The 26,915-nt window shown below is 41.9% G+C and overlaps 1 protein-coding gene across 3 annotated transcripts in view; it reads left to right on the top strand.

Moving 5' to 3' along the window:
* Positions 1 to 15,791, top strand: part of LOC148035359 (poly(ADP-ribose) glycohydrolase 1-like) — a 121,220-nt gene extending 105,429 nt beyond the window's left edge. The window contains exons 10-13 of one of the 3 annotated variants that reach the window (XM_087680394.1): positions 14,013 to 14,075; positions 14,149 to 14,308; positions 14,690 to 14,764; positions 14,984 to 15,791. In XM_087680394.1, coding sequence (XP_087536520.1) covers positions 14,013 to 14,075; positions 14,149 to 14,308; positions 14,690 to 14,712 — 246 coding nt within the window. In that variant the 3' untranslated portion in view covers positions 14,713 to 14,764; positions 14,984 to 15,791. The remainder of the gene's footprint in view (positions 1 to 14,012; positions 14,076 to 14,148; positions 14,309 to 14,689; positions 14,765 to 14,983) is intronic. The other 2 variants (XM_087680393.1, XM_087680392.1) reach the window with 2 other exon arrangements.
* The last annotated feature ends 11,124 nt before the right edge of the window (positions 15,792 to 26,915 follow it).

The following is a 26,915-nucleotide window of genomic DNA, read 5'->3' as shown; positions in this document are numbered from 1 at the left end:
TTAAAAATGACTTGGGATAAATATAGGACTAATAAAGTGAGGTATACAATGTGACCACCATGATGTACCTGCAATCTTGCTAAGTGGGCCACACAAAAACATGGAAATTTTGAAGCGCATTACTAACCAGTAAATATAAGTGTAATGAACGGGGATCACGGGAACATGGCATGGGAACATACCAGTCACACTGACGGTATATAAGGTGTAAGAGGGTATTTTGAGGCACCACAGAAATTATCAAGAAACTCTCTTTTCACCTTCTCAAGCTTCCATGGCTTCTTCTTCTTCTTCTTCCTCTTCTTCTTTCTTTTTCCCTCTTTCTCTCTCTTCTTGCCTTTCTCTCTCCTCTCCCTCTTCTCCTACAGTCCTTCTCTCTCTCCTTCCCCTTAGTTAGGACAGTTAGGTCTCCTTCATTACAAGTGGTATCAAAGCTTTGTCCTTGATCCTTCTCTTTTCCCATAGATTTAGGGCTCTCACAGTTTCCCACAGTTAGAAAACTCCAGTTACATCTCTCTCACAGGTACACAGGAGTACTCAGGCAGGTTGTCAGCCCTCTTGAAGACTATGGCAGCCTTTCTTGGAGCTTTCCCAAGAACCATGGACACATCTGGAGGCAGGCAGACAAATTTGACATGTCGTCACTAATTTTCATGCAAGTTTCTTGAGGGTTTTGGGCAAAAAGGAGGATAGCACAGTTAGAGAATGCCAAAAGCTCAGTTACTTTTCAAGAAGACCTTCTCTCTCCTCCTTCCACAAGCTGCCTGCAAGCTCCCATGGAGGAAACCAGCCCCAAATCTTGCTCTTCCCCTTCTTCCATGAAGCATCACCCTTGCCCCTTCACCTTCTGAAGCTCAAGAGCCACTGATCAAGCAGGGCTGAGTTGGGTGGTCATTCCCAACCCTCCAGGAGCAGCCCCGAAATTTGCGGCACAAAAAACGGGCTGCTTCTTGGCCTGCTGGACAACTCCCTTGTTCTCCTCTCCTCCTTGGATCTCATTCCTGGCTCTTGGCAAGTCTCTGGGGCAACATTGAAGGCTTCCTCCTCAGCTCTTGGACTCCTCTTTCCACTTCAAGAAACCCTGATCTTGTACAGTCCAGGTAGCCATGGAACCTTGGCATCAAGCTCAAAAATCTTGAAGATTTTGATCTTTTCTTGGTCCTCAGGAGTCCCTCTTCAAGCCTAGCTCAAGATTTCAGCCATCAAGAAGGATGGGAAGAAGATTAGAAGTAAGATTTGAAGACATACACTTGTGGGCAGCCATGGCTATGGAAGTAGAGCTTCAATCTCAGCAAGAGCTCTTCATGGGAAGGTCCTGAGCCATCCTACCCCAAGCTACAGCCACATTGGAGCTCATTCTCAAGATTTGAAGGCTTCTTGGAAGCAAGAAGGCATTATGGAGTGCTCATTTGGAAGGAATCACCCCCTTGATCAGTCTATGCAAGCAATACCCTTTCCCCATGGAAAAATCCTTCCCCAAGCTTGACATCATCCTTTCTTGACGGAGCACAACCATTTTGGAGCTATGGAGCATGTGGAATCAAATTGGAGCTCTCATGAAGGACTGAAGTGGCATTAGTGGCTGCCTTCTTCTCCAAAAGACTCAAGGTAACCGATTCTTGGCTCTCATTCTCTCCATTTAAGCCTCTTGTTGAATCCTATCCACTTGTTTGAGAGAATGTATGAGTCCAAGTAGATAATAGGAGTCCCAGACATTGTATGCATGCTGAATATTAATCTCAGTCATTTCCCTTTGATCTTCTGGTATTGGAATGGATTTTACTCATGCTGAAGCTTCATTGAGATTATATTTTTGCTTACCCATAACCCGTTTGGCTTCTTGTGAATTGACTGAGCTAAGAATTGATTTAAAAAAATCCATTGTATAAGGATGAGTAGGCAGTGAGTCACTGCCGGTAAGCTCTCTATCCCTATTCCCCATTCCAATTCCATGCACTTCATGAAAAGCCCAAAATTTTGATTCCTAAAATGCATCTCATGCTGGGTGTTTAATTAATAAATGTCTGCCATGTATATTCCGGGTGAGGAAAAGCCCGATGCCAAGCGAGGTGGCAAGACAAAAGAGGGGTGACCCCCCCTTGCCATCAAAGACCCTAAAGGGGTGCACAACCTGGCCCAGGGGAACTTTGCCCACCTCCCGGTGATCCAGAGCCCAAAGAATTATTGCAGGTGCAGGTACATTTGATAGAATAGCCCAAGCCCTGATCATTTGAGTCTACAGCCCTCTACATGCATTGGTAATGTCATGTATCTCTTGGAAATGTATGGTGGATGCAATGCAAGAAGGGCAGGGTATGCAGTTTTGGAAATGGTCTCAGCAATGAACTACGGATGCAAAGGATGTATGGCTCTATGTGGCATTGAGAGCCACCGTTGAGGCCCTGGATGTTTGGGATAAGACCCTCACCATTGGGATAAGGTATGCTCCTTGAGGGAGTCTTTGTAGGGTATTGCAAACAGTCAGTCCTACACAGTCAGCCCGCAAAAGTTGATTACAGCAAAGCCTTCTTGTGTGATTGAGCATAGGCTCTATAGCTTGTTTCGAAGAGGCATCCTCCCCTTCGATCTGAACTAAAAATCTCCCCATTCCACCTTACGGTTTGGGAGATACACTCAGTTTTGTGCTCAAAGGTACTGTGGGACAGGCAGCAGTCCTACACAGTCAGCCTGCAAAATTTGATTACAGCAAAGCCTTCTTGTGTGATTGAGTGCGGGCTCTATAGCTTGATTCGAAGAGGGCATCCTCCCCTTCAATCTGAACTAAAAATCTCCCCATTCCGCCCTACGGTTTGGGAGATACACTCAGTTTTGTGCTCAAAGGTACTGTGAGACAGGCAGCAGTCCTACACAGTCAATCCACAAAAAGTGATTACAACAAAGCCCTGATCATTTACTGTCAGAGATATTTTTACATAACCTCGTAGAGGGGATCGAGGGCTTTCATTTGAATCAAAAAGTTTGGCGATCGGAGTTTTTTAGCTCAAGATATCGTCATTTCTGTAACAAGGGGTCTGGTGGACTGCACTTGGAATGGCAGGCCACAAGGGTGAAGCAAAGGCCCAGGAGGACTTTCAGCGTGAAATAAGGGACTCCCGTGCCTCAATGAACGATCCTAGCTCCGCCCAGAAGGATCGTGAAGACATATTTGAAGAGGGTGCCCCCGAGATAGACCGCTTATCTCTACTCAACCAAACCTTATGCCAACATGAGACCCATCATGTTGAACGACATCGAGAGATGGAGTAACGCCACAGGGAGATGGAAACCCGCCAAGATCACCGTCATTCCGAGATGATGGCCAAGATGGACCTACTCATAGAGCGCATGTGCACCCTCATCTCTGCCATTGCCCCCCCCTCGGATCAACCCAAGGAGTATGTCCCTCCCCGTGAGGCTAACCGCCCTCCCCCCTTGGAGACTGGGCGTAGCCCACAAGGTCTCGGTGGTACCCATGGCATTCCCCATTAGCACTTATGAGACGGGTGAGCCTTCCACCCGACATGATGAACCCCTCCTTCCCTCCCCCGTTACGAATCCTTCAAGCCCATCCTTGGCACCCCAACTCCCCCGTAACGGAAGCTATTTGCACACTCAGGGGAATGGCTCCAATGCAAATCTTGGGTAGCATGGAATGCACGAAGTACATGGGCAGTATGCACATGGCAATGGGCAGCATGCATATGGTAATGGGCAGCATGGACATTTTGGACAGCAAGGTTCTAATGGGCAATTTGGTCCTCATGTAATGCAAGGGCAGCATGGCCCCCATGGAAATTTTGGACAGCCGGGGATTGGACAGCAAGGCATATATGGGCAGCATGTAGCACATGGCATTCATGGGCAGCAAGGCCCAAATGAGCTGCGTGACAAGATTGTGTTTACTAAATTCAATGGGCAGTCCTCATCCCCAGCTGAACTAGAGGAATGGACCTCTAAATTGGAAGCCTATTTTCTCATCTACCTCAGTACCGATGAGGCAAATATTATTTTTGCCTCCCTTCATTTAGAAGGTTTTGCCCACACATGGTGGAGATTCGTTCAAAGAGAAAATCAACAGTTTCGTGATTGGGAAGAGTTCAAGATGCATATGATCCAAGTTTTTGTCTCCCCGGTGGAAAAAGAACGCTTGGCTAGGCAATGGTATCAGTTTGATCAGTGAAATCTCACCGTGAGGGAGTACACCAACCAATTTATGGACCTATCCATGTATATTGAGGCAATCAGTGATGAGGCCAAATTGCATAAATACATTTATGGGCTAGATGTGCATCTCTCAGCTGATATAATGGCTCAAAAGCCAGCCACCCTGTTTGCAGCCATAGAATTGGCTGAACGCTATGGTCGGAAATACCGTCACAATGAGGGCATGCAACCTATTGTAGGACAGCAAAGATACCCTATCAGGCAACCCCCACATACTAATAATTATCACAGCAACAATACAGGGAATGGTAGCCCCAAAATCCCTACTTACCCCACTTTTAATGCTGAAAGGAAATATGGCAGTTTTGGGATAGCACCACCCTCCACCAGCACTAAAAGCGCTTTTGGCTGAATATGAGGGCCTATTTCAGCCCCCCACTACCCTTTCCCCTCAGAGATCGGTGGATCACCCTATTGACTTAAAGCCCCATACCAAGCCCATCAATAAACCCCCATATCGACTCTCTAAATGTGAGAGAGAGAAAGTAGCAAAGCAAGTCAAGGAGCTCATTGAAATGGAATTCATAGAGCCTAGCTTTTCCCCTTATGCTTCTCCGGTTCTATTGGTTAAGAAAAAGGACGGATCCTTCCGGTTGTGCATTGACTACTGTGATCTCAATAAGATCACCGTTAAAAATAGATACCCCATCCCTCGAATTGATGACTTGCTTGATGAACTCAAGGGAGCACGCTACTTCACCAAGATTGATTTGCGATCCGGTTATCACCAAATTAGAATGAGGATGGGTGATGAAGTCAAAACAGCCTTTCGAACTGACCGTGGCTTGTACCATTTCCTTGTCATGCCATTTGGGCTCACTAATGCACCCGCCACATTTCAGAGCTTAATGAATAAAATATTGCAGCCATGGCTTTTCCGGTTTGTGTTGGTATTCTTTGATGATATACTCATTTACAGCAAGTCACTGCATGAGCATCTAAAGCATGTCGGGCAAATTTTTGATATACTAAGAGAGCACCGGCTATTTGCCAAAGAAAGCAAGTGTGTCTTTATGCAAACAGAGGTTGAGTACTTGGGATACATTGTTAGTGAAAAAGGCATCCAAGCTGATCCTAAGGAAGTGCAATGTGTCCGGGAGTGGCCCACCCCCACTACCACTACCTCCTTGCATTGTTTTCTTGGCCTCTCCTCTTTTTATCGGAGATTTATTCGCCATTATGCCACAATTGCAGCCCCGTTAACAGACAGGCTGAAAAAAGAGGCTTTCCTATGGGATGAATTGGTTGACCGCAGTTTTCAGCAACTGAAAGACTTGCTCACTTCAGCCCCCATCCTCGTATGCCCCGACTTTTCAAAGGATTTTACCATCCAGTGTGATGCTAGTGGACGGGGTATTGGTGCAGTCTTGTTGCAAGAACATGGGGTAATAGCATTTGAGAGCCGAAAATTGGATGATAAAGAGAGAGAGTTGCATGTCTATGATCAGGAGATGTTGGCAGTCATTCATGCTATCAAAAAGTGGCATCAGTACTTGTATGGCAGCAGATTTAAGGTGAAAAGTGACCACCGTGTGCTCAAATACTTCTTGACTCAACCCAACCTCACTCCCAAACAACGTAGATGGGTGGCTACTCTACAAAACTATGACTTTGAGATTATCCATACCCGTGGCAAGGACAATGTAGTGGCTGATGCACTCTCTCGCATGTGGGCATGCAAGGTTTCATCCATCACTGAACTCCACCATGATTGGATTGAAGAGCTCTAAGAGGCATACTTGCTTGATGTTGAATTCAGTCCTCTTTTCCAGAAATTACAGCAAGGTGTCATGGATGACAACTCCCAATATCAGCTCCACAACGGCCTCATTTGGATCCATGGCTGTATTGTGATTCCCCATGTCTCTCCTTTCACCCAAAGGATCCTTGAAGAGATGCATTCTTCACTGATTGCTGGCCACTTAGGGGTCTTCAAAACATATGACCGAGTTTCAAAAAGCTTCCATTGGAAAGGCCTATGGCGGGATGTTAAAGACTTTGTGTCTAGATGTGTGCCTTGTCAACAAAATAAAGATAGCACTCTTAAACCGGGTGGATTGTTGCAGACCTTACCTATCCCCGAAGGAAAATGGACCCACATTACCATGGATTTCATCACTGGTTTACCTACAACCAAGAAGGGTTGGGATAGCATATATGTGGTAGTTGACTGACTCACTAAAGCAGCCCATTTCATCCCTACAAAATCCCAGTTTACAGCATCTCAAGTTGTCACTCAGTTTATGGAGCATGTTTTTAAGTTGCATGGCTTACCCCACGTCATAGTACATGACCGGGACACCAAATTTATGAGTCAGTTTTGACAGACAATTTTCAGCTCCATGGGGACCAAATTGGCTCCGTCTATAGCCTATCATCCCCAAAGGGATGGGCAGACTGAGAGAGTCAATAAGTGGCTTGAAACCTATTTGCAACATTTTTGTCATGACGTACAGAATTCTTGGGTTGTATGGCTGCACTTGGCTGAATTTTCTTACAACAACTCCACTCATTCGAGCATTGGAGTCTCTCCCTTCGAAGCATTGTATGATTATCGAGTGCCCCTTCCTACCGTGATTTTCAATGAAAAGCTCAACCCCCTTGGAAAAGAAGAGTTGGACCGCATACAAGCTTTACTTCAACAATGCAAAGTAAACCTCAAAAGGGCTCAAGAGCACATAAAGCTCCATGCTGATGCAAAAAGAAGACCCCTTGACTTTCAAGAGGGTGAATTGGTACTCCTCAAGGTCCCAAAGTCCCATTATGCTATACTAAAGGACGGTTCTTGCAACAAGTTAACACACCGTTACTATGGGCCCTACAAAATCATTAAGAAGGTCGGGGACTTGGCTTACCGTCTCCAACTCCCTTCCACTACTAAGATCCATGATGTCTTCCATGTGAGCCAATTAAAACCTTTGATTGGCACTCCCAAAGATCATGTAGAGGAGCTACCACCCATAGATGAGGAGGGCCTTATCCAGTATATTCCTGAAGCGGTCATTGGGCAACGTAAAAAGCAACTCCACACCCGTTCCATACATGAATAGTTGATCAAATGGCAAGGCCTACCAATAGAGGAAGCTTCTTGGCGCCCAGCATCTATTTTGGATGAATTTCCACACCTCAAGGAGGCCGTATTGGCTGGAACTTAACCATGACACCTGTTTTAGGCTGCAGTCTGCATCTGGGCAGCCACCTGTTTTGCACCAGTTTTGGTACTGGTCCATTTCCTCCGTGCCAACACCTTACTTGCCCCGATCGGAGTTCCCTAGAGGAAGTTATGGCTGTTTTTCTCCAGCCATACCATCTGGGACAGCACTTTAGTAATTCCTGGATAGCCCTCTATTTTGTAACAGTTTTAGTCCTGACCTAATTGCAGCCCCGCCTCACCCACATGGGCTGAAAGTACATCTCATGGGCTCCGTAACGACACCTCAATTTTCCCATTCGGAGTCTCTCACGCGAAGTTATGGCTGATTTCCTACAGCACATCCTTACAGTCCATGGCCACATCCCTTGTTTTCTAGGACAAAAACTTTATGAGACGGGATGGTTTGTAATGAACGGGGATCACGGGAACATGGCATGGGAACATACCAGTCACACTGACAGTATATAAGGTGTAAGAGGGTATTTTGAGGCACCACAGAAATTATCAAGAAACTCTCTTTTCACCTTCTCAAGCTTCCATGGCTTCTTCTTCTTCTTCCTTTTTCCCTCTTTCTCTCTCTTCTTCTTGCCTTTCTCTCTCCTCTCCCTCTTCTCTTGCAGTCCTTCTCTCTCTCCTTCCCCTTAGTTAGGACAGTTAGGTCTCCTTCATTACAATAAGCTTAAAGGTTTTGCTACTTATAGTGTACATGCGGACCCATAGATTTTGCAACCAATGAATCTAGAGTTGTCTAATGAGTTAAATGTGATGGCTAGATCCACACCTATTTCTCACTAGAACCCAAATCATATCGAACCCTAATGGATTGCTAGCCATAAAGACAAAGATAGGATCTTTATTTACCAAGACTACATATTCGTGTATGCATCAATTAAGCTAGAATATTAGCTCAAATCTTATTCAAATATCAATGAAGAAAAATAATCATTGTTGAGTCCCCTAAATTTAGACTAAACTTACTTACGTTAAGGAATGTCTATATTCTTAAAAAGAAAATGACAAAGTAAGACTTTGTGTATTCATGGCCTAGTTGCAAAATAAGGAAACAATATGAGTTTGAGAGATACGAGTGTCACAAGTGATTCATGCAAGCTTTGAATAATAAAAAGAAATATGGAAAGGGACACCAACTTTGGGGCCTAACATGTGCTGTCTATTGTGCAAGACTATTCTAGCTCCCACGTTCAATGACTCTTTTGTCTATTACTTGATTTATTTCATGTGTTCAAATTACATTGTCGAAAACGAGTTTCATGGTTTTGTTGCCGTGACATCTCCATCTTTCTCAAGGAGGTGAGCTTGTGGTTCTCTTGAGGAGAAACACATGCATTTTGGCTTGCTGTAATTCAGTTACAGCAAGGTTCATGCTCGCTGAAAACAGTACAGCAAAGGGCAAACAGTAAAAGATGTCTGAAAATGCTTCAGGACAGCGAGCAACGAATTTGATTAGTGAGCATGCAGCTCAGTCACATGCAACTCTGAAAGTATAAGGTGTTCCAGAAGCAAATGCAATTTTTAGGGCACAATTGCAAGTGCTGTTATGAACTTGCAGGAGTTAATTCAGCAACCTCAAATTACTGAATTTATGGAATCGGTTCTTGATGTTAAAGGGAAAAAGGATGTTTTTGATTCTAAACAACCAAGTGATGCTCGTGGACAATCTTTTCGGGCAAAGTTATTGCTACAGGTACCGAATGTACAGGGAACTCTAGTTCAGCAGCATGTCCGTCTAGTAGGGAATAATGTGCAGTTTGTCTCTCGTGGAGAGCAAACAATTCCTCAACCATTTACGCATCTAGGTTATTTTGGCGATGGATTAGTGTTTCAGGCCATGGATGCCATTGCACCACCAATGTTGGCACACAAAATGTAGCCAATTCTGAACCACCTATGCTAGGTGTTTAGGGGAATTATCATGGGGCATTGCAGCTTGAAATGCACATTGGCATGTATGGTAGTGTTTGGTATGTAGCGTGTAGGGCACTAAATGCATATTTGTTTACCTGGATGGAATGCTTTTATGCTTATGCCGTATCACCATTGTGGATCTCTTGGGATGGCTATGAGCATAAGTCTTGTGAAGGTGTATGGATCTTTGTGATAGCTACAGGAATAGGTCCTGTGAAGCCACTAGGTCTACAAGCATAAATCTTGTGAAGGTGTATGAATCTCTAGTGATAGCTATGGGCATAAGTTTTGTAAAGCGAGCATTATGGATCACTAAGGCATTTGGTGGAGCATAGTGTTTGTGAAAGCATTAGATTGTGGCATGTGGATTCATATAATATTCTCTTTGATTCTTGAAGAACAAGCAAGGGATGTGATGCTTTTGTCATATGAGGTATCTTGGCTCATGGAAGATTGCTATGCTTTTTAGATTTCGCTTGAGGATATTGCTTCCATTTGTGTTGTCAGCAAATGTATGTTTACATAGAGTACGGCATTGGGATGGCCACAAGATAGAGCAATGGCATAATGATATGAATTATTGTTGTGCAGTAAGTTACGACTTGCCAAAGCCTTCGCGTGCATGTGCATGTAGGCTTTAGTCATAAACTTGTATTAAGGGCTTTTGCATATATTGGTTGGTTGTTTTTGTACATTTGATGTGCTAATCGTAGGTGTGAGCTTTGAGGATGATACACAAATAATATGGAAGTAGATGAATCCCTCATTGTGATAGTTTGGTGTATTTGGACCTCTAGCTAGCTGATATGTTATCCAAGACACGGTTTGAGGATGAAGATGAGATGATGGATAATGGTGATGAGGGTGAATTTACAGCAGACAATACATATATAGATGCTGAAAATACATTGATAACTGTTGTAAATGCAGATATATCAATCATAGCATTGAGCTATGGTGAGTTTGATAGGTGAATGGGATGGATTCTTTAAAATATATGGTATTTTCTGGTGTTGAAAGAAGTTATGGTGTATAGTTGTAGAGCAGTATTGATGCTATTGAGATAGAAATTAAGACCTTCTTTGGCCAATTTTGAGACAAAAGATGGATGCCTTTGTGAGGAATTTGCATTGCTTGAATGAAGCTATTGGGTTTGTTGCACCCTTCTATCTTAGTGGACATTTAGCTTTGAGACTTTCTATAATTAGTGTGGTAGAAATTTGTGTTTCTATAGCTCTACTTGGTTATTTGCTAGCGTAGTGAGTACCACTTTAATAGCCATGGATTTATACAAGTGTGGTTGGTTGCTTACTAGTGTTGTGACTGCTATCTTGCACAATTGTGTATTGGTAATACATGGAGTAACAACATCCTTGATTACTTGGAACCATGTATAGACATTTGTTACTAGTGTGCTTGGTTACTTGGAACCATGCATAGACATTTGTACACGGCCAGTGCTTGGAGTAATAGCGTTGTGCTTAATTACTTGGAAACATCTGTGAATAGCTATGCATTCAAAATACATATAGTAACAACAATAAGCTTGGTTATTGGGAAACATATATTGGTCATTTTGTATGCTGTATTGGATCTTAAGTGCATGCAATTGGGGTTGCTTCCAATGTTTCAAGAGGGGAGTATATCACAAGAATGACAAGTGAATTTAATGATAAATAAATAAGGAATTATAATTTGGTACCCTTACCTCTCGGCATGGTGGCCATTGCATTGGTAGCGAATGATTTAACATTGGGATATGCAATGGACAAGTGTACAAGCCATATTGTACAAGGGCAAATCAAAAGGAATAAGGTGTAGTGGGAAACTTTCTATAAATTAAATGTTTGGACCATAGAACTAAGTTGCATTGAAAGTTTCATCCAGTAAGCAAGCCGTGAGCTTATGTTTGATCCAATGTAGCTTACTTATGATTAATGACAAAGCAATTAATTAGCCCTTAAAGAAAAACAAGATTGGATTAAGGAATAGCTAGTTACTCATTTAGAAACTTACTCTTGGCTACTTGGGGCTTTCTTTTCTCTCATTTGAGTAACTCAAGTTTGGAGATAGCCATTTTTCTCTTCTTTGTTACAAAAATTAGAATTTTTAGCCATGGAGAATGAGTTGGTAGTGAGTATGGAGTGAGGACAACAATCAGTTTTCTCTTTTTCACATGGGGAATCCATTGGGCAGCTTTGTAACTCCATTTATAGTAAGGTATGCTTTTGTTTTGGACATAATTCTTATCTCACAATTCATCGTGAGAAATTTTGTGTGATTTCATAAGAAATATGCAAGACCGGATTCTAGGCAACAATTATGTGAATTTGGGGTCAAATGCTCATTGTTATCTCAAGGGTTTGGCAGGTTGAAGTGCTCATATGCATTTTTGAACACTCTACGATCAGTTGGAGGTCAACATTGAAGGTGACAAGGTCATTGTGCACCTATGGATTAGTTGTGTTTTATGAAATTGCTGAAATACAGCCATTCTATGATGGCAAATGCATGGTAAACTTAGGCAAATGTGAAGCAATACCTAATGGAATGCTTATTGCAGGGATCAAAGCAATTACTCTTTGTTTGTGGGCATGAATTGAATGCTGGCTTGCTATGGTAGCAATACAGATCTAAAGTGTAGGTCTGAATTTATTCAGTGAATTGGGTGTTAAAAGTTGAGGGCAAAGTATTGGGATTGATACATGAATAGGGTTGAGGCTTCGTAGAGCATATTGGATCGCTTTGGAATTGATATTTGTATGTTTTATACATTTTTTGCAAGACACAATAGTGTGAGACCTACTTTGCACCTTGAATGTATCTTTTGCACATAATTAGAATGTTGGTGAAGTTGCCTAGAAAGGAACTGACCATCAAGGGTGACAACTTGATAGAAGACACTCTTTAAGTTCGTGATGTTGCCTCCAAATCTTCATACCTGGCTCATTCAAGGATCCTAAAATTTTGTAAACATCTCAAATTGAATAATAGCTTGAGAGAACCCTTTGACAAGTAGACATTGAAGCAGTTAAGGCTCTGGCATCCTTCTCTTCCAATTTGCAAGCCTTCAAGAATTCTTCATTCTTTTGGGTCCACTTCTTCTCAAGTGAGCATGGAAAGGTGGTAAAAAACAAATAGATGCAGGGCACCAAGGTAAAGGTAGAGGCCATCGATGAAGCTAGAGCAAAGCATAGATATCATGCAAGAGATTCCTTGCAGACACAAGCAGGAGACAATGTTCACAATGACTTCTCTAGCACTACATCTTAGACTACAGTTCTAGAGCATTGAAAGTTAGCTAGGTTGCCATAGAGTACTAAACAACCTTCTAGGCTCCATGACCAGACACCCAATGTTTTAGCTAGATAGGGAGAGTTTTTGAGAGTTAGAGGAGACTAGTTGTTGAGGGTATGAGAGCAGCTCTTATGGCCCCTTTAATTGCTTGCGAAAGGTCTTGTTGGTTTGCCAAGTGGCAAGTGATTGGAGATGATTGCTTAGATACCCTTTTGTTTCTTTCAGCTTCTCAGGAGATCATTGCAGCATGAGTGTGTGTGTGAGGAATTGATTTGCCTCTCAGAGGCAGTGAAGATAGATTACAGATCACTCAATGGAGGGCCTCGTAATGCATCTAAATGGAAGTTCCAGCATGGGATTGTGTGAGATTTGCGAATGTGCCTAGTGTGTAGCCCCATGGTAAAAAGAGGTGGGACTTGGACTGCTTACAAGACCCATGCCAAGTAGATTACCCTCAAGCTCTTCCCCATGATGTCAGATATTGTTCTTCCCAGCCAGACAAGATCTACTTGTAAATGTAGCATCTTGGACAACATCTTTTTACTTTCTGGGAGGTTATGAGTCTAGCTTGCTCAAGGAACAATGATGTCATTGTGTTATGTTTTGACTTGGAGAGGCTTGTGATAAGGTAGGTAGGGAATTCTTGAAGGACATCATGTTGACAATGGGATCCAGAGGACCGGGTTAAAGGGCTTGTATTCATGTCCTCATGACTAGGTTCTAATAGTGGTGTCAAAGGCAAAAGGTTTTTATGTCGTATTTGGAGATCTTATGAGAATTCTTTTGGGTTGCTGCAGTGACTTGGTGAGATAGTGAATAGAAGTCAACAAAGCTAGAATCAAGTACTTCTAGTGAATACATGACAGATCATTAGGCTGTTTCTAGGTCTTGCATATGCACGGTGAAGTGACTTATTAAGAACTTCATGTGTTCAGGAGTAGATGAGCACCCAGCAAAGGCAGGGCTGCCTTGAAATGGTTCAGAAAAGACACAGCTGCCTCATCAGGCCTGCTAGGGTCATTCAGGCAAATTCATGGCCACAACTCATTCAACAGGCACAAGAATGGTTAGATGTGAGATTGGAATGAGAGAGCTAGTGTGTAAAAAGGTGATGGAGTTGTGGTGTTCTACTGACATGAAGTGGACCAATGTTGTTAAACTCTCATATACTTGTAGCTCTACACCTGAAGTATCAGTGTGAGACATTAGATCTAGTACATAAGAACAGTTAATCCAGTTCGATTCAATTCAAAATCTTCTTTACCTTTGTGCAAAATAGATATGTGGCATTTTTGTTAGCTTAAGAAACTGGCTTCATCATTGAAATAGGTGCGAAGTTGTTAACCGTGACTGATATTTCACAAGTGTCTCCTTATAAATCATGCTAATGCATTGTTTACATATGGCACAGGCAGGTCGTCCTTTTTTACATTATTACAGTTTTGGTGGAAGCCATGGTTCGAAGTTACAACAGGTACCATTGGGTAATGTAATGATGACTAAGTTAAAATTATCTTTATCTTACTGATGGAAGGCCTTACTTTCAGTTGGCAGATTGGATAATTAATGAAAAGTGGTGCGTGGGTGAATTGTGGAGTGTACTAGTTGAGTATGGACAGAAAAGGTTGAATGCAGGATGCTGTCAGGGACTGTTTGAGTGGATTTTACCTCTTGCTTCAAAAGATCCACCCAAGAGCAGCTTGACAGGTGCCAATATAATTTCATCTTAGAATTTGGAGGTGTAATGCCTGTACAAAGGATGCATGCTGAAAGTACTCGGATCAATTCCATCGTGTAATGAGGGTTTTCCTTGAGCATGAACTGAGTGGCTGTACATTTAAAAATACGAGCCACGGATCTGACATCTTAGAATTTGGAGGTGTAATGCCTGTACAAAGGATGCATGCTGAAAGTACTCGGATCAATTCCATCGTGTAATGAGGGTTTTCCTTGAGCATGAACTGAGTGGCTGTACATTTAAAAATATGAGCCACGGATCTGACATGTGCATGGTCCATGTGTAACCCGTAATGTGACTTTAAAACTGTACATTTGCACTTTGTCTTAAACTACTTTCTTGTCTCACAGATACAACTCAACAGCCTGTGTAGCATGGGTGAATACAAATGAAGCATGGAGAGGCAAAAAGGACATACGGTCCAGGTCTGCACCTATGTTATGTCTTCAGTTCTCTGTAGTGATGTCTTTTCTTTCTGAAAAGCAAAGAATGAGCTTATGTAGGCCCTTTCACTCGAAGTTCAGACAGTGTTTACTTCTGGTGTAGTAAATGCCATTTTCTTATTCCTGCAGTTCCTCACACTCCAAGTGCAGCCAGAGTGTTCAATTACTGGTCTAATAAATTGCATGGTGATATTCCTGCAGGCTGAAAGTACCTCTCTGTCGGAATCAAATTGTAGGATGTACACTATTTACCTTGATTGGTTGGTATTGTTGGACATACGCAGCTTCTCTCTGTTCCAATACAGGCAGTGTTTGATTGGTTGGGCATTTTCAGATTCTCACACTCCAGAGGCAGGCAGAGTTTTTGCTTTTGCAGTACCAAGTGCAGGCAGTGTGTTTAGTATGCTATGGATGGGCATTAACCTGGTGATCTAGTTCATCCTGGCCATCTTTCTAAAGTCGGCTCAAACCTTGACAACTGTAGCGTGTGCGTTTCAATCTGGCTACCTGTATGGTGGCGGGTGCTTTGTACAATAAATTTGAACCTCTAGGGATGCTATGATCTGAGTCTTTTGAAGTACTAATCCTTATAATTAAAAGGGAATACACTTGAATTGCTATCTTTTCTCTTGTCAGCGTGTGTTCTCATAAATTGATCAAGATAATATCGCCGATGTGACAGGGGCCTGTTAGAGTGACAAAACTCATATATGATTTCCACAAGGTTTCAGGATGGTTAATGATCCAAACTTCACCATTTTCAGAAGCTTTATGACAAGCCAGCGTACTCGTATCTCACAGGTTCTCACAGTGCCTTTGGAATGGTCCATGGACTCCTGCTGATGTTTGTTCCAAAATCTACAATGCACATTAAGACCTCAAAGCCTTAGTACAGTGACTATTCCTTCTACATATATATTGTCCAGTTATTGTTGTAAAGTCTGCGTACTCTCAGCAAATGTGTTTTCTCAATCCAATGCTTGTGCTTGCATGAGTGGCTGGTTTTATGTGCCCAAATATTTGCAGGTTTTCGAGACCAAAGTAACTGTATTTGCCAGCCCTAGTTTTGTACTGCGGCAGCGTGCTCAGACTCGAAGCCCATTAATTTTTGATATACTTTTCTAAAGCAAGCAAATTATTTATAGTAAGATGAGAATTTCCTAAGGTTGACAGGGCTTTCTGCTCAAAATTTTCCCATTGTTGGTTACTCATCATGGTCTCCATATTACTCCATTCAGCAGTCCCATCAGAAATTATGGGAGGTTATTATCACCATGTCCAGTAGTTTTGGGCTAACTGCAAATGAAACTAAACTCTGATCTAGCCAAAACCCGAGGGTAGTGTGGATGGTGGTGCCAAGTTGTATAAGAGAAATTTACAGGAGGGGCCTGATAAACTGTAGAGGCACAAGACCAGGCAGCAAGGCTGTATTGACTGTACATGATGCAGTCTGCGGTCCAATATACATGTTTAGAGTTGTTCATTGCAAAAGAGCTTTCTTTCATGCAGCCAAAATCTCCCCTTTTCAGTAACCTGATCTTTCTTTTGGAACAACTCCTGCACAATATTCACACAGGGGGAGGTTGCACTTTCATTGCCAAATTCCAACATCATCTGCAACTCCAATAATCAAACCAACCGGAATAATAAGCAATCGAATTTTTTTGTGCACAGATAAGAAACAAAGCTACCCTATAGGACCCATCACAATTCCTTTGAACCGCACCCATTCACCTTGACTTCACCCATCAGAACCTGATCAATGTTTGCAAATTTGCTAATGCCAAGCTACAGCCTTAACACATCAACAGATATTCAAAAAGGCTTGCCACAGGCTAACTAATTTGGTGATTATACTGCTTGCTTACTGAGTGCTTAGATATCCACAGGTTGTTGATATTCGTTGTACCAAACGATGTTTGTGATTGTGCTGCTCACATGAGGCTTGTTCACGTATGTGTTTACAAGATGAGCTTATGATGCAAACCCCATTGAGGAGAGTGAACATAACCACAATTGATCCCGTGAGGGCAAACCTGCCTCTAAAAGCCAACGCCCTCTGTTATGGTTTACCAACATGGGAAACTTCCACCTAATCTATGCCCCTTGAAATGGCAGCGCAAAAAGCTGAATTCTTTTCATCAAAAATTATGATTCCCTTGCTTGGAAGCGACTTCCACCAAAGAGGATGGTGGATTAGGACTTGAAGAAACTCAAGGCAAGGTTCTTAGACTTAATTTGAGGTTTCTTAGGAGACACTTTGAGTTTTAGCCTTGGGCTGTCACTATGTTTCACTAGTTGAGGTCTGCCAGCAGTCCTGGTTGTAAGTTAAAACCATTGATTGATATGGACAAGCTATTTATTGTGATTGGGAAAGCTTTAGGTGGCTGATTTTGATATTTCACAAAGCTTGATAAGCAACTGGAAATTTGTTATCAAGGAATCTATGTGGAAAAGTAGATCTGGCTTCAAAGGTCATTCATAAAGGCAAGCCCTTGATAAAATTGAAGGCTAGGTTCAATTCCTCTTTGGATCTTTAAAATTGGTTGCTTAATAGAGGAAATACTTCCCCATGGATTCAACAGTTAAGTGGAAGAAGAGAGTTAAGAACGTTTGGAGAATCATTCCTCCAAGTCTTTTAACTTATTTCTATGAAGGATGTTGATGAAGAAATTGGAGGTTACACAGAAGTTTAAGTATAAAGTCTCTCCTACGTCCCCCCTGTGCAAAAGAAAGGAGGAAGGTCTGGTACATGTTTTTTGGGAGTGTAAAACTTAAACCTTTCTAAGGTGACATTAAGGGCATATACCAAGCTGGATTGTCATGGCTGCTGGGAGATTAAGTTCACCGAAGAAGAAATGAAGGTTTGGAATATATGCCAAGGGCTGTCAACCCTGTCTTGGCATGCCTTAGCAGGCGAATTGGACTCTTTCCGGACTCCAGTCAAGTTGCTCAGGAAAGCAGTGTAACTCAATTTTGATTGGAATTTGCAAAATTTTCAGCTTGTGCCCACATTGAGATTTGAGAATGATATGTACTTCAGAAATCATCGGCTCAGTAAAAAAATATATATAGCTTCCGGGGCAAGAGGCCATTGTGCTCTCCTAAGATGTACGTACATTGCCTTGTACGCAGCGCCTTTAGACCTTAGACTTGTTAAACGAGCTCGAGCCACGTGTATTCGGGGGGATGACCAGCTTGTACTGTGTTTTCTTGCCATCGCCAGATATGTAAGAGTACAATTGCGTTGATAACTAACCATATTCTGTCTATGGCATCGTTCGTTTGCCCACGGTTGTTTGCTTCCATGGTCCTTCAAGCGCTACAAGTTGAGTCCTTGGGCCTTTCCCCATAGAGATAGCTAATTCTACCTCAAGGGGAGGTCACTTGCTCTTACAACACTACCTGCAAATGTCTGCTCCGATCCCCTTTCTATAGAACCATGTCTCTCTCCAATCTCTCTCAACTGGCCTTCGCATAAGGAGTGATGGTCCAACATTGAAGATAACAAAGTCTTGATCATGGTTAGCTTGCTGGCGGCGAGTGTCCCTTGGAGGGATTCCCACTTTAAAATTTTGCCTCTTATCCTTTCAAGGAACCGATTAAATTTGCTCTTCATGGTAAGCCCAATTACTGAGGCTTGCCCATGGCCACAACCCATTTTGGAGTCTAGCTTAGAGAGCCAATCAAGGGGGTCATTGAAACAACCTACACATAAGACACAACTCACTTTGTAGACATAGACCAACCCAAACAATCTCCTTGTATCTAGTTTTTTGTGAAGAGGCATATTCATAAGAGCAAAGAGGGACGTAATTCCGCAATCCTTGCACCTTAGGTACTACCTTAGACAAAATCTTCCTAAATGGTATCCATTAATAATGACATTTGTTATTACATTGGTGAAAAGAGATCAAATCATGTTGCAACATGACTTACGACTTCACAAGAAAAGAGCCAAATAAGTATAGTCCATGATTAGGCCAAGTCTGTGACAAACATTTGGGATTTTCATCCATACACAAAGCTTGCTATATCAGATATAGGAGGAGAAACTTCATTCTTGTAGTTAGAGTCTTGAGAGAATTTCACAAATAATGTCTAACTTCATTGATGGATGCCAATGGGCCAATATAGTTTATCCACTTATTAGGGGATCTTGACCAAGCATCTATTCATTGCTTAAGATGTTAATCTTTTGATGTGTACATTATTTGAAAACTCTATAAATCTATACTATTTACACTATCTTATGATTGACAAATCTATCGAGCCAAAAATCAATCCAACGTGGCATCCATAGAGTACTCCCAAGCCTTCAAGATTCCTTTCCAATGTCCCTCTAAAATGACCATCTTTCCTTCTAAGTAGGCACAAGGATATGTCTTAGAGCCAAGTCACGCATAAGTCAATTTGACTTGAACAAGTTTAAGAGTCAAATTTTTGGATGCTTGGCTATGGTTATTGATTTAAACTCCAAATAAAGGGAAACTTTGGCATGTTAATTGATTAGTCACTAGAAATGAGGATATTAATATTTGCTCCATTTACCAAGAGAGACTCGTGTTGATGTGTCTCGGATACATTGGTACCTTATTAACAAGGCCCACTTGAAACACTCCCATTGTGTGTCTCCCTTCCCACATGCCATTGGGTTCCTTAGCACCGAGAAGCAATGACGCATGATCCCAGATTCCTTGCATTCTTGCTTGCCAATGCATAGGTCAATTGACTTGCGCATGGTGGGGCTCTTAAAAATCAATCTCTCTCTCTCTCTCTCTCTCTCTCTCTCTCTCTCTCTCTCTCTCTCTCTCTCTCTCTCTCTCTCTCTCTCTCTCTCAATCGATAATTGTATGGATTATGAAAAAGTACAAGAGGAGATTGCCATATGCCAAGGCTCTAAATCATGTTTAACCAAGATATCAAAATGTTGTATATTGTCAATTTCCACTAGGATTTAGATTTGCAATCCCCAAAGTGTGTTGGCTTTGCACAATCTCTAATCATGAAATGATAAATTTGATTAACTAAAGAGGATTGAAGGGTCGAACACCCTACAAGATCCCAATCTACCAAGGGCAATTAGAATCTAGGATAGGAAAGGGTTGCCCATCCTACAATAGATTAGAGATTCTATCCCAAATATCATTGTAGCCATGAGTAGCCGAAACACACATCCAATGGTGAGAAAGGACAGCAAAGTGCCTCAAGGCATGAGAGTGGCATCAACTACTACTAAGGTCAAACCAACAAGACGAACCATATGATTAAACTTAAGTTTCTCCTCAGATTTGCCTTCCCAAAAAAGAAGAGAGATGGCTAGAATTTTCACATGTGATGAATTAGCCATATTTTTATCCTATACCAAATGCCATTGGACCTTGGAAATAACCATTTTCCATGAATGCACCAAATGGTTAAGAAGAACTAAGACAAACATAGAAATGTGAGCCTTAGCATTAAGTGCATGGCAACATGAACCTTGAATCTTTGTATCACCATGCCAAAGGCCCCAATCTTGAAGCAAAGCATGAGCAATAAGAGTCCAATGTTGTTGACCAATATACAATGCTTGAAACAAGGACCAATGGAGGGTTGTCATATGGATCTCTACATCCAAAACAAGCCCACCTCCCATGGATTTCAAGTGCAAACTTGGCTCCGCAATATCCAAGATATACCTACCTACATAGAATCTTTTCTCCATAGCATGAAACAAAAGAGCCAAGTGAGATCCTTCATGGCAACATTAGTCCAACACAACAATGACAAGAAATAGGTGAGCATAGGAAGCATAATAATCTGGGCTACTTTGAGGCACACATGGAATGGCCAAGCTTGAGATTTCCAATTAAAAAAACTTGGCTTCCAATTTTTGTGATATCCATTTCAACAAAACTCTTAGCTACACATCAACCCCCAAGGGCTAACCAAGATGCTTCACAATCTCTCCCTACTAGACATCAATCCCCAAGAAACCAAGATGCCTCACAATGTCTCCTTGGTGGACAAGCATATCTTGTTATCCTAAATTTGGCAAATTGAAGTCCGCACAACAAATAATTCCCATACATCCAAGGCTATCCGAAGATTAGAAGCATCCGCTTTCACAACCATAAAAGTATTATCACTTGACCAACAAACTGTTGTTGCAAAGATAGTGATAGACCAACTAACTACCCCATATCCACAAGATGCAATAGCATGGAGAGAATAGAGTGAATAGCAAGCGTAAAAAAGAGCAAGCTGAGGACAACCTTGCCGAATGAAGCACGCAAGGGAAATTGGACTCAATGACTCCACCATTTACCATAGCACGAAAGGTGGCACCCATACTGATGGTGTAGATTGACCTAGACATGCAAGGTCCAAAACCCAAAACTAGCATGAGATCTGCAAGAAAATACCATTTCAAGAAGTTAAAGGCCTTTTCCAAGTCCAATTACACCAGAACAATCTCTTGATGCATGTGCCATGCATAATCTATGGCCATTTATGTATTTGTGATGTTATGAAGAATGTATTTATCCTTGATAAACCCATATTGGTGAGGATGAACAAGATCAAGCAAGTGTTTGTGAAGATGGTTTGCTAACACCTTCGCAAAGATCTTATACATAGAGCCCATCAATGAAATTGGTCTCCACCGTGTAAGTTTGGATGGGGAGAAAACTATAGGAATAAAACTTAATTAGCCCTTTTTTCCGTGATAAAGGCATCCTCCTCAAAGCCCAAACCTGTTGGCACACGGCAACCAAAGGTTTTGCCAAAAGTAATGCGTATGTACCAAAGAGTTCATTGGTGATCCCATCCCAACCGACGCTTTTATCATTTGGTAGATGTAATAAGACATCCATAACTTCGCACTCACTAATATTAGTTTCAAGGCAATCATGCATATCATGATGAGCGTGATCTTTGACCAAAGCATAAAAGGACGCATGTGCTTAAGCAATCTAAAAAGAACATACTATTGTGAACCCAAAAGATTTGTGAAGTATTCCTAACACATAGATAAAATAGATCAGGGATCTATGACCATGTGACCTACATCTTGTCATCTCACCACATTCTTCGACACTAGGGATGCATGCAAGACTCGTAAAAATTTAAGTCTAATAAGAATTGTCTTGAAGACTGGCAATCAAACTCTTTAGCTTAGCTTGTTGGTAAGACCACAACTGAAAGCCTCTAATAAGTTCACCCAACTAAGCTGATAATGAGACCAAAAAATCATCATACTACAAATCAAGCAATAATAGATGGACCAAGGCCATTATGTCTTCCATGGCCTGTAAACCATGCCTATTAAGCGAAGATGCCTATTAAGCGAAGCATGATAGATTCCATATTTTCATGACACCTCCTAGTTATTGGAAATCAATTTGTCAAAAGAGTCTGATTGTTCTAATGGAAAATCACATGCCTCTCCAACGGCTGGGTCATAGCCCTTGAAAACAGAATGACTCAAAAAGGAAGAGTTGAATCTCAAGGGCAACCTACCCAAGAGACCGATGAAAGTATCCATTGACTGGCTAATCATGTCAAGTTGCAAATGGAAATGGTCAAATAAGACATGCTACAAGACTTGCATTTTCAAAATTTCTTGTAAAAATAAGTCTTCATGCATGGCATAAATACGATCTAGTTGAGACCAGTATTGAGGCAAGTGAAAGGTAAATCTTGAAGTCGATGCAAAAAGCCAAGACCAAATATATTGTTTAAGGACCTCCATCGCAAAAGCCTGCTATATCTTGCTTTTTGGATTATCCATCAGAGTGTTTCGAAGTAGGCTGTGACATGTCAACACACATGTTAAAATCACCCATAAGCTAGCCCGATCTTCCTGGGCTCCAATAATCCTGAAGATGGGTTGCACAAGGCTTGATGATGCAAGGAATCATTGGGCGCATAAAGACCAACCAACCATAAAATCTACCTTTCAAATATAATCTCAATCACTAGAAAGCATCCATAAACATAATTCTTAACAAGCACCAACTAGGATTTCTCATGTATAACAGTGAAGACGCTTGAACAGTGTTTAGCCTTGCAACCACATAAAAACGACAAAATCCATGACAAGCCAAAATACAACCAACATCATCATGCCTTTTGTACTCAATAGCACTCAAAGCATCCCAACGGTTTTTATGCAAAATATGCCACATCATCTTGTTTACTACAAAAACAAATCACGCAAACATTCCAAGTGGCAATCCGTACACATGAAATCAAAGAACTATCGACAAGGCTGCTCGCATCTCACATTAACTTTCTCAACTAAAGACTCCAAAATTCGACCAACTAACCATAAAACCTACCTTTCAAACATAATTTCAATCACCATGAAGCATCCATGAACATCATTCTTAACAAGCACAAGCTGAAATTTCTCGTGTATATACCTAAATAGGTTTAGCCTTGTAGCCACATAAAAAAGACGAATGACAAGCCAAAATATGACCAACATCATCATCCCTTTTATACTCAACAACACACAAAGCATCCCAAGGGTTCTCATGCAAAATACGCCACATGTCATGTTTATTGCAAAAACAAATCCCATAAACATTCCAAATGACAATTCGCATATGTGAAATCAAAGAACTATGGACAAGGCTTCTCAGACCTCACTTGAATTTTTTCAACTAAAGCCTCAAAAACTCGATCAACCAACCATAAAACTTGCCTTTCAAACATGATGTCAATCACCAAGAAGCATCCATGAACATCATTATTAACGAGCACCGGCTCGAATTTCTCATGCATAACCATGAGAAAGCTCAGTGTTTAGCCTTGTAACTAAGTATAAAAAAGACGAAATCCATGGCAAGCCCAAATACAACTAGTATCATCATGCCTTTTGTACTCAACAACACACATAGCATCCCAAGGCTTCTCATGCAAAATACACACGTCATGTTGTTTACTGTGAAAACACATACCATGGACATTCCAAATGACAATTCATATATGTGAAATCAAGAAACTATAGACAAGGCTTCTCACACCTTGCTTGAACTTTCTTTGCTAAAGTCTCCAAATTTCCTGCATCCAAAAAATCTGCCAAAACCGCAAAAGCATTTTATTCTGTGTGAGCAAATTGCACAAGTCTAAGAATTTCTTCCATTTGTTGCAAGCAAATAAGAATATTTACAATCCCACTGGGTGATCGCCTTGCCTTTATGATCAAAAGCAAGGCATGCTGGAGGATCCCTAGGGTGATCTTGAGAGCAATCACCTTGCCATTTGCAACTACATGGCCTGCTTCAAACTGGACAGATCCATAACCATAACAAGTGTACATGGTACGTTATAAGATTTATCCTTTCTACGCACAGGAATCCTGAGTGCCTGACGATGAACCCATTGATTGTCAAATTTCCACCTTTACCCACATCCTTATGCAAAGGCCATTTCCCAATGAGTAGTGCCTCAACAATCATGTTAATATCCACATTACAAGTAGGAGCAGCATCCTTTTTGTCCCAACACTCAACCATGAAATGACCAAGCTTGCCACAAGTAAAACAATGGCATGCAAAGGTGTCCCAATTGAGGTTCACCATAGTGGATGCATGCTAGTGCAATTAAGGTGTAGCCGATTGGGCCTTTTTGTCGAGGTGTCCCACACCATGCATAGATGATTCCTGTTGACTGCCCTCATACTAGGACACACCAATATAGTACCAATAGCTACCATTGCATCCCTTAACAAAGGCCAATAAACCACAATGCAACTTTCTACTTCAACCCACATTGGACCTTTCTATTTGGACATACTTTGAAAATTAGACATGGGTCTCCATGGTACCATATGTTCTACTTCAAGCCATATTGGACCTTTCTATTTGGACATACTTTGAAAATTAGACATGGGTCTCCATGGTACCATATGCACTCATTACCTATTAAAAGAGAGGGGCAGCCTGCCCAAAAGATCATCTCTGTTTGTGGTCGATGTAAGCATAACCTCATAGAAACATCTATGACCTACAAAAACCTTGTCAACACAATCACATCTGAGAATGAAAGCACCATCGACAGATCCAAGATATCGTAGTGATCCTGGCCATGCAAAAAAGTATGACTCCAAGTTCATAAAATGCAAAGAAAGATCAAAGCACTTTTTGCATGTTAACATGCGCACCCACAATGTCTTTTTCATCACAATTTGGAAGACTACTTGATTGTGTTGAACATATTCCCATAGTAAGACACAAGCATATTCCCCCAGTAAAGAGTTAGCAAACTCTCGCAGATGTTTCCAAACTAGTTCTGGAGATCATTGAAAGCATTCGCAGCCTCTGTATACAACATGCTGCTGAGATTCTGAAGGGCCAGGGCTATCAACAATCATCATAGGAGCATCCATATCATGCTTCACTGCGTTTCACTGCAGGTTGTGCATCAGAGCTTGAAGCCCCTTCCTCAGCCGTCTCCTCCGTGCACTGAACCAGCCCTCTGAATCAGGTCCCAAAGCATCAACCACCTGATCTATGAATTTTATCTTGAGCTTAGACACGGTGACCCAACAGTGTGCTGTGGGCCATTCTACATGACAGCCACTATCTTTCTGCTTCTGTTTACAGACCACGGTGTCCAAAGCTGAAAACGCAAGGAATGGGAGCAGTAGAGCCAGCCGTCAGGTTGTCGTCCAACCCTGCAGGAGGTTGAAAACTGAAAACCGAGTCTTTTGGCAAATAAATGCAGAGTAACCAGGTCTGAAACTAAGTTGTGCAGCTCCCAATCTTCTCTTCTCCCCTCTCTCTCTCTGTGCCAGCCACAGATCTGCAGCCAAATCAGGCTGCCAATGCAGGGACTCCCTGAATCCAACCACCCTCAGTTTCAGCCAGGTGAAGGCAATCTCCGCGAAACATGCTCAGATTTGGAGGAACACAAGCTGGGTGCAGGGTAGGACAGCAGATGGTCACTTTGCTCTTGATTTTGGTCGCTGCTCTGACTGGCAAACTGCAGCCAGCAGACAGTTCCTGTGTAGTCGTAGTCCTATTCGAAGACAGCCCTCTTGATGACTACTCTCTGTGTGAATTGCACTTGTGTATCACGTCAAACATACAGAAAACCTACTACTTGACAACCGAAACCCTAATTCGACATAGCAGCATGTCTTGCAGTCGAAACCCTAATGAGCAGGTCTGAAACCCTAATTCGACATAGCAGAACCGTTCAGATCTCTCTTTCTCTCTCTCTTACTCTCTCTCGCTGTGCTCTGTGCATCCAATGTATGTACGTTTTTGACAGGGCTACATGTTCTGCTACCTCAAGCTTATCAAAGTATACAAAACTTTTCTGCCTTTAGCACTTGCGAGCAATCATTGAAATCTACACAAACTTGCAAGCAACCCATTTGAAACACACACGATCACTTCATGTGAGCCCTCCAGGCTCTGAGACTCCCAGGGCTCTTCACATCTCTCATCCCTTCCGTATGAGACCTTGGTGCAGTCCTCACCTAATCCTCACGTTGACCCATTGATAATACCATTCATGCCAACCCTCTGAGATCATCCTCGGGAAGGGCACGAGTTGGCAGACTGTAGGCGTATAACGGCACTTCTTCTTGTTTGGAGGAGGCTGTGCGGGAGGCTCAAAGCCGGGCTGGCCATGGCGCTGGTGGAGCTTTATCCGTGGGCCGGCGGCCTGTTCGAGCGGGAGATTGAACTATGCATGCAGTGGCCAACCCTCGTCGAGGCACTGACACAATGGTCATGGTGGTCGTAGGCTGTAGCTACAGGCATCCTACATGGTCCTAATGCAGGAGACGGGTTATAAATAGCTAGTGAAAAAATAGTATACCTTGTATACAATTATATTACTAAGTAGAAATGTGTGGCTTCACATGATTCCTCCTTATTATTTAAATAGATGTTCAAGTATGCATATTTTATATATTGTATCTTTTTTAATTTTACATAATGTGCCATTTCATATAGAACCTCCCTCTAAAGTACTTTTTCTAAAGCATAGAAATTTGTTATGTCCAAATAATGAGTATTCGTTATTAAATAAATATTCACATTTTTACATGTTAAACATGTTTTAAACATAACATTTTGTGATTTTTTATGTATTCATGATCATATTTCCATGATTAGGATTTAGATATTTG

Source organism: Lygodium microphyllum, chromosome 6, assembly GCF_053477565.2.
Source record: "Lygodium microphyllum isolate KBCC chromosome 6, Lygodium_microphyllum_v1.1.10, whole genome shotgun sequence".
NCBI classification, from domain to species: Eukaryota; Viridiplantae; Streptophyta; class Polypodiopsida; order Schizaeales; family Lygodiaceae; genus Lygodium; species Lygodium microphyllum.
Note: the sequence above shows the minus strand (reverse complement) of the source record. Positions and strands in the feature narration are given on the sequence as shown.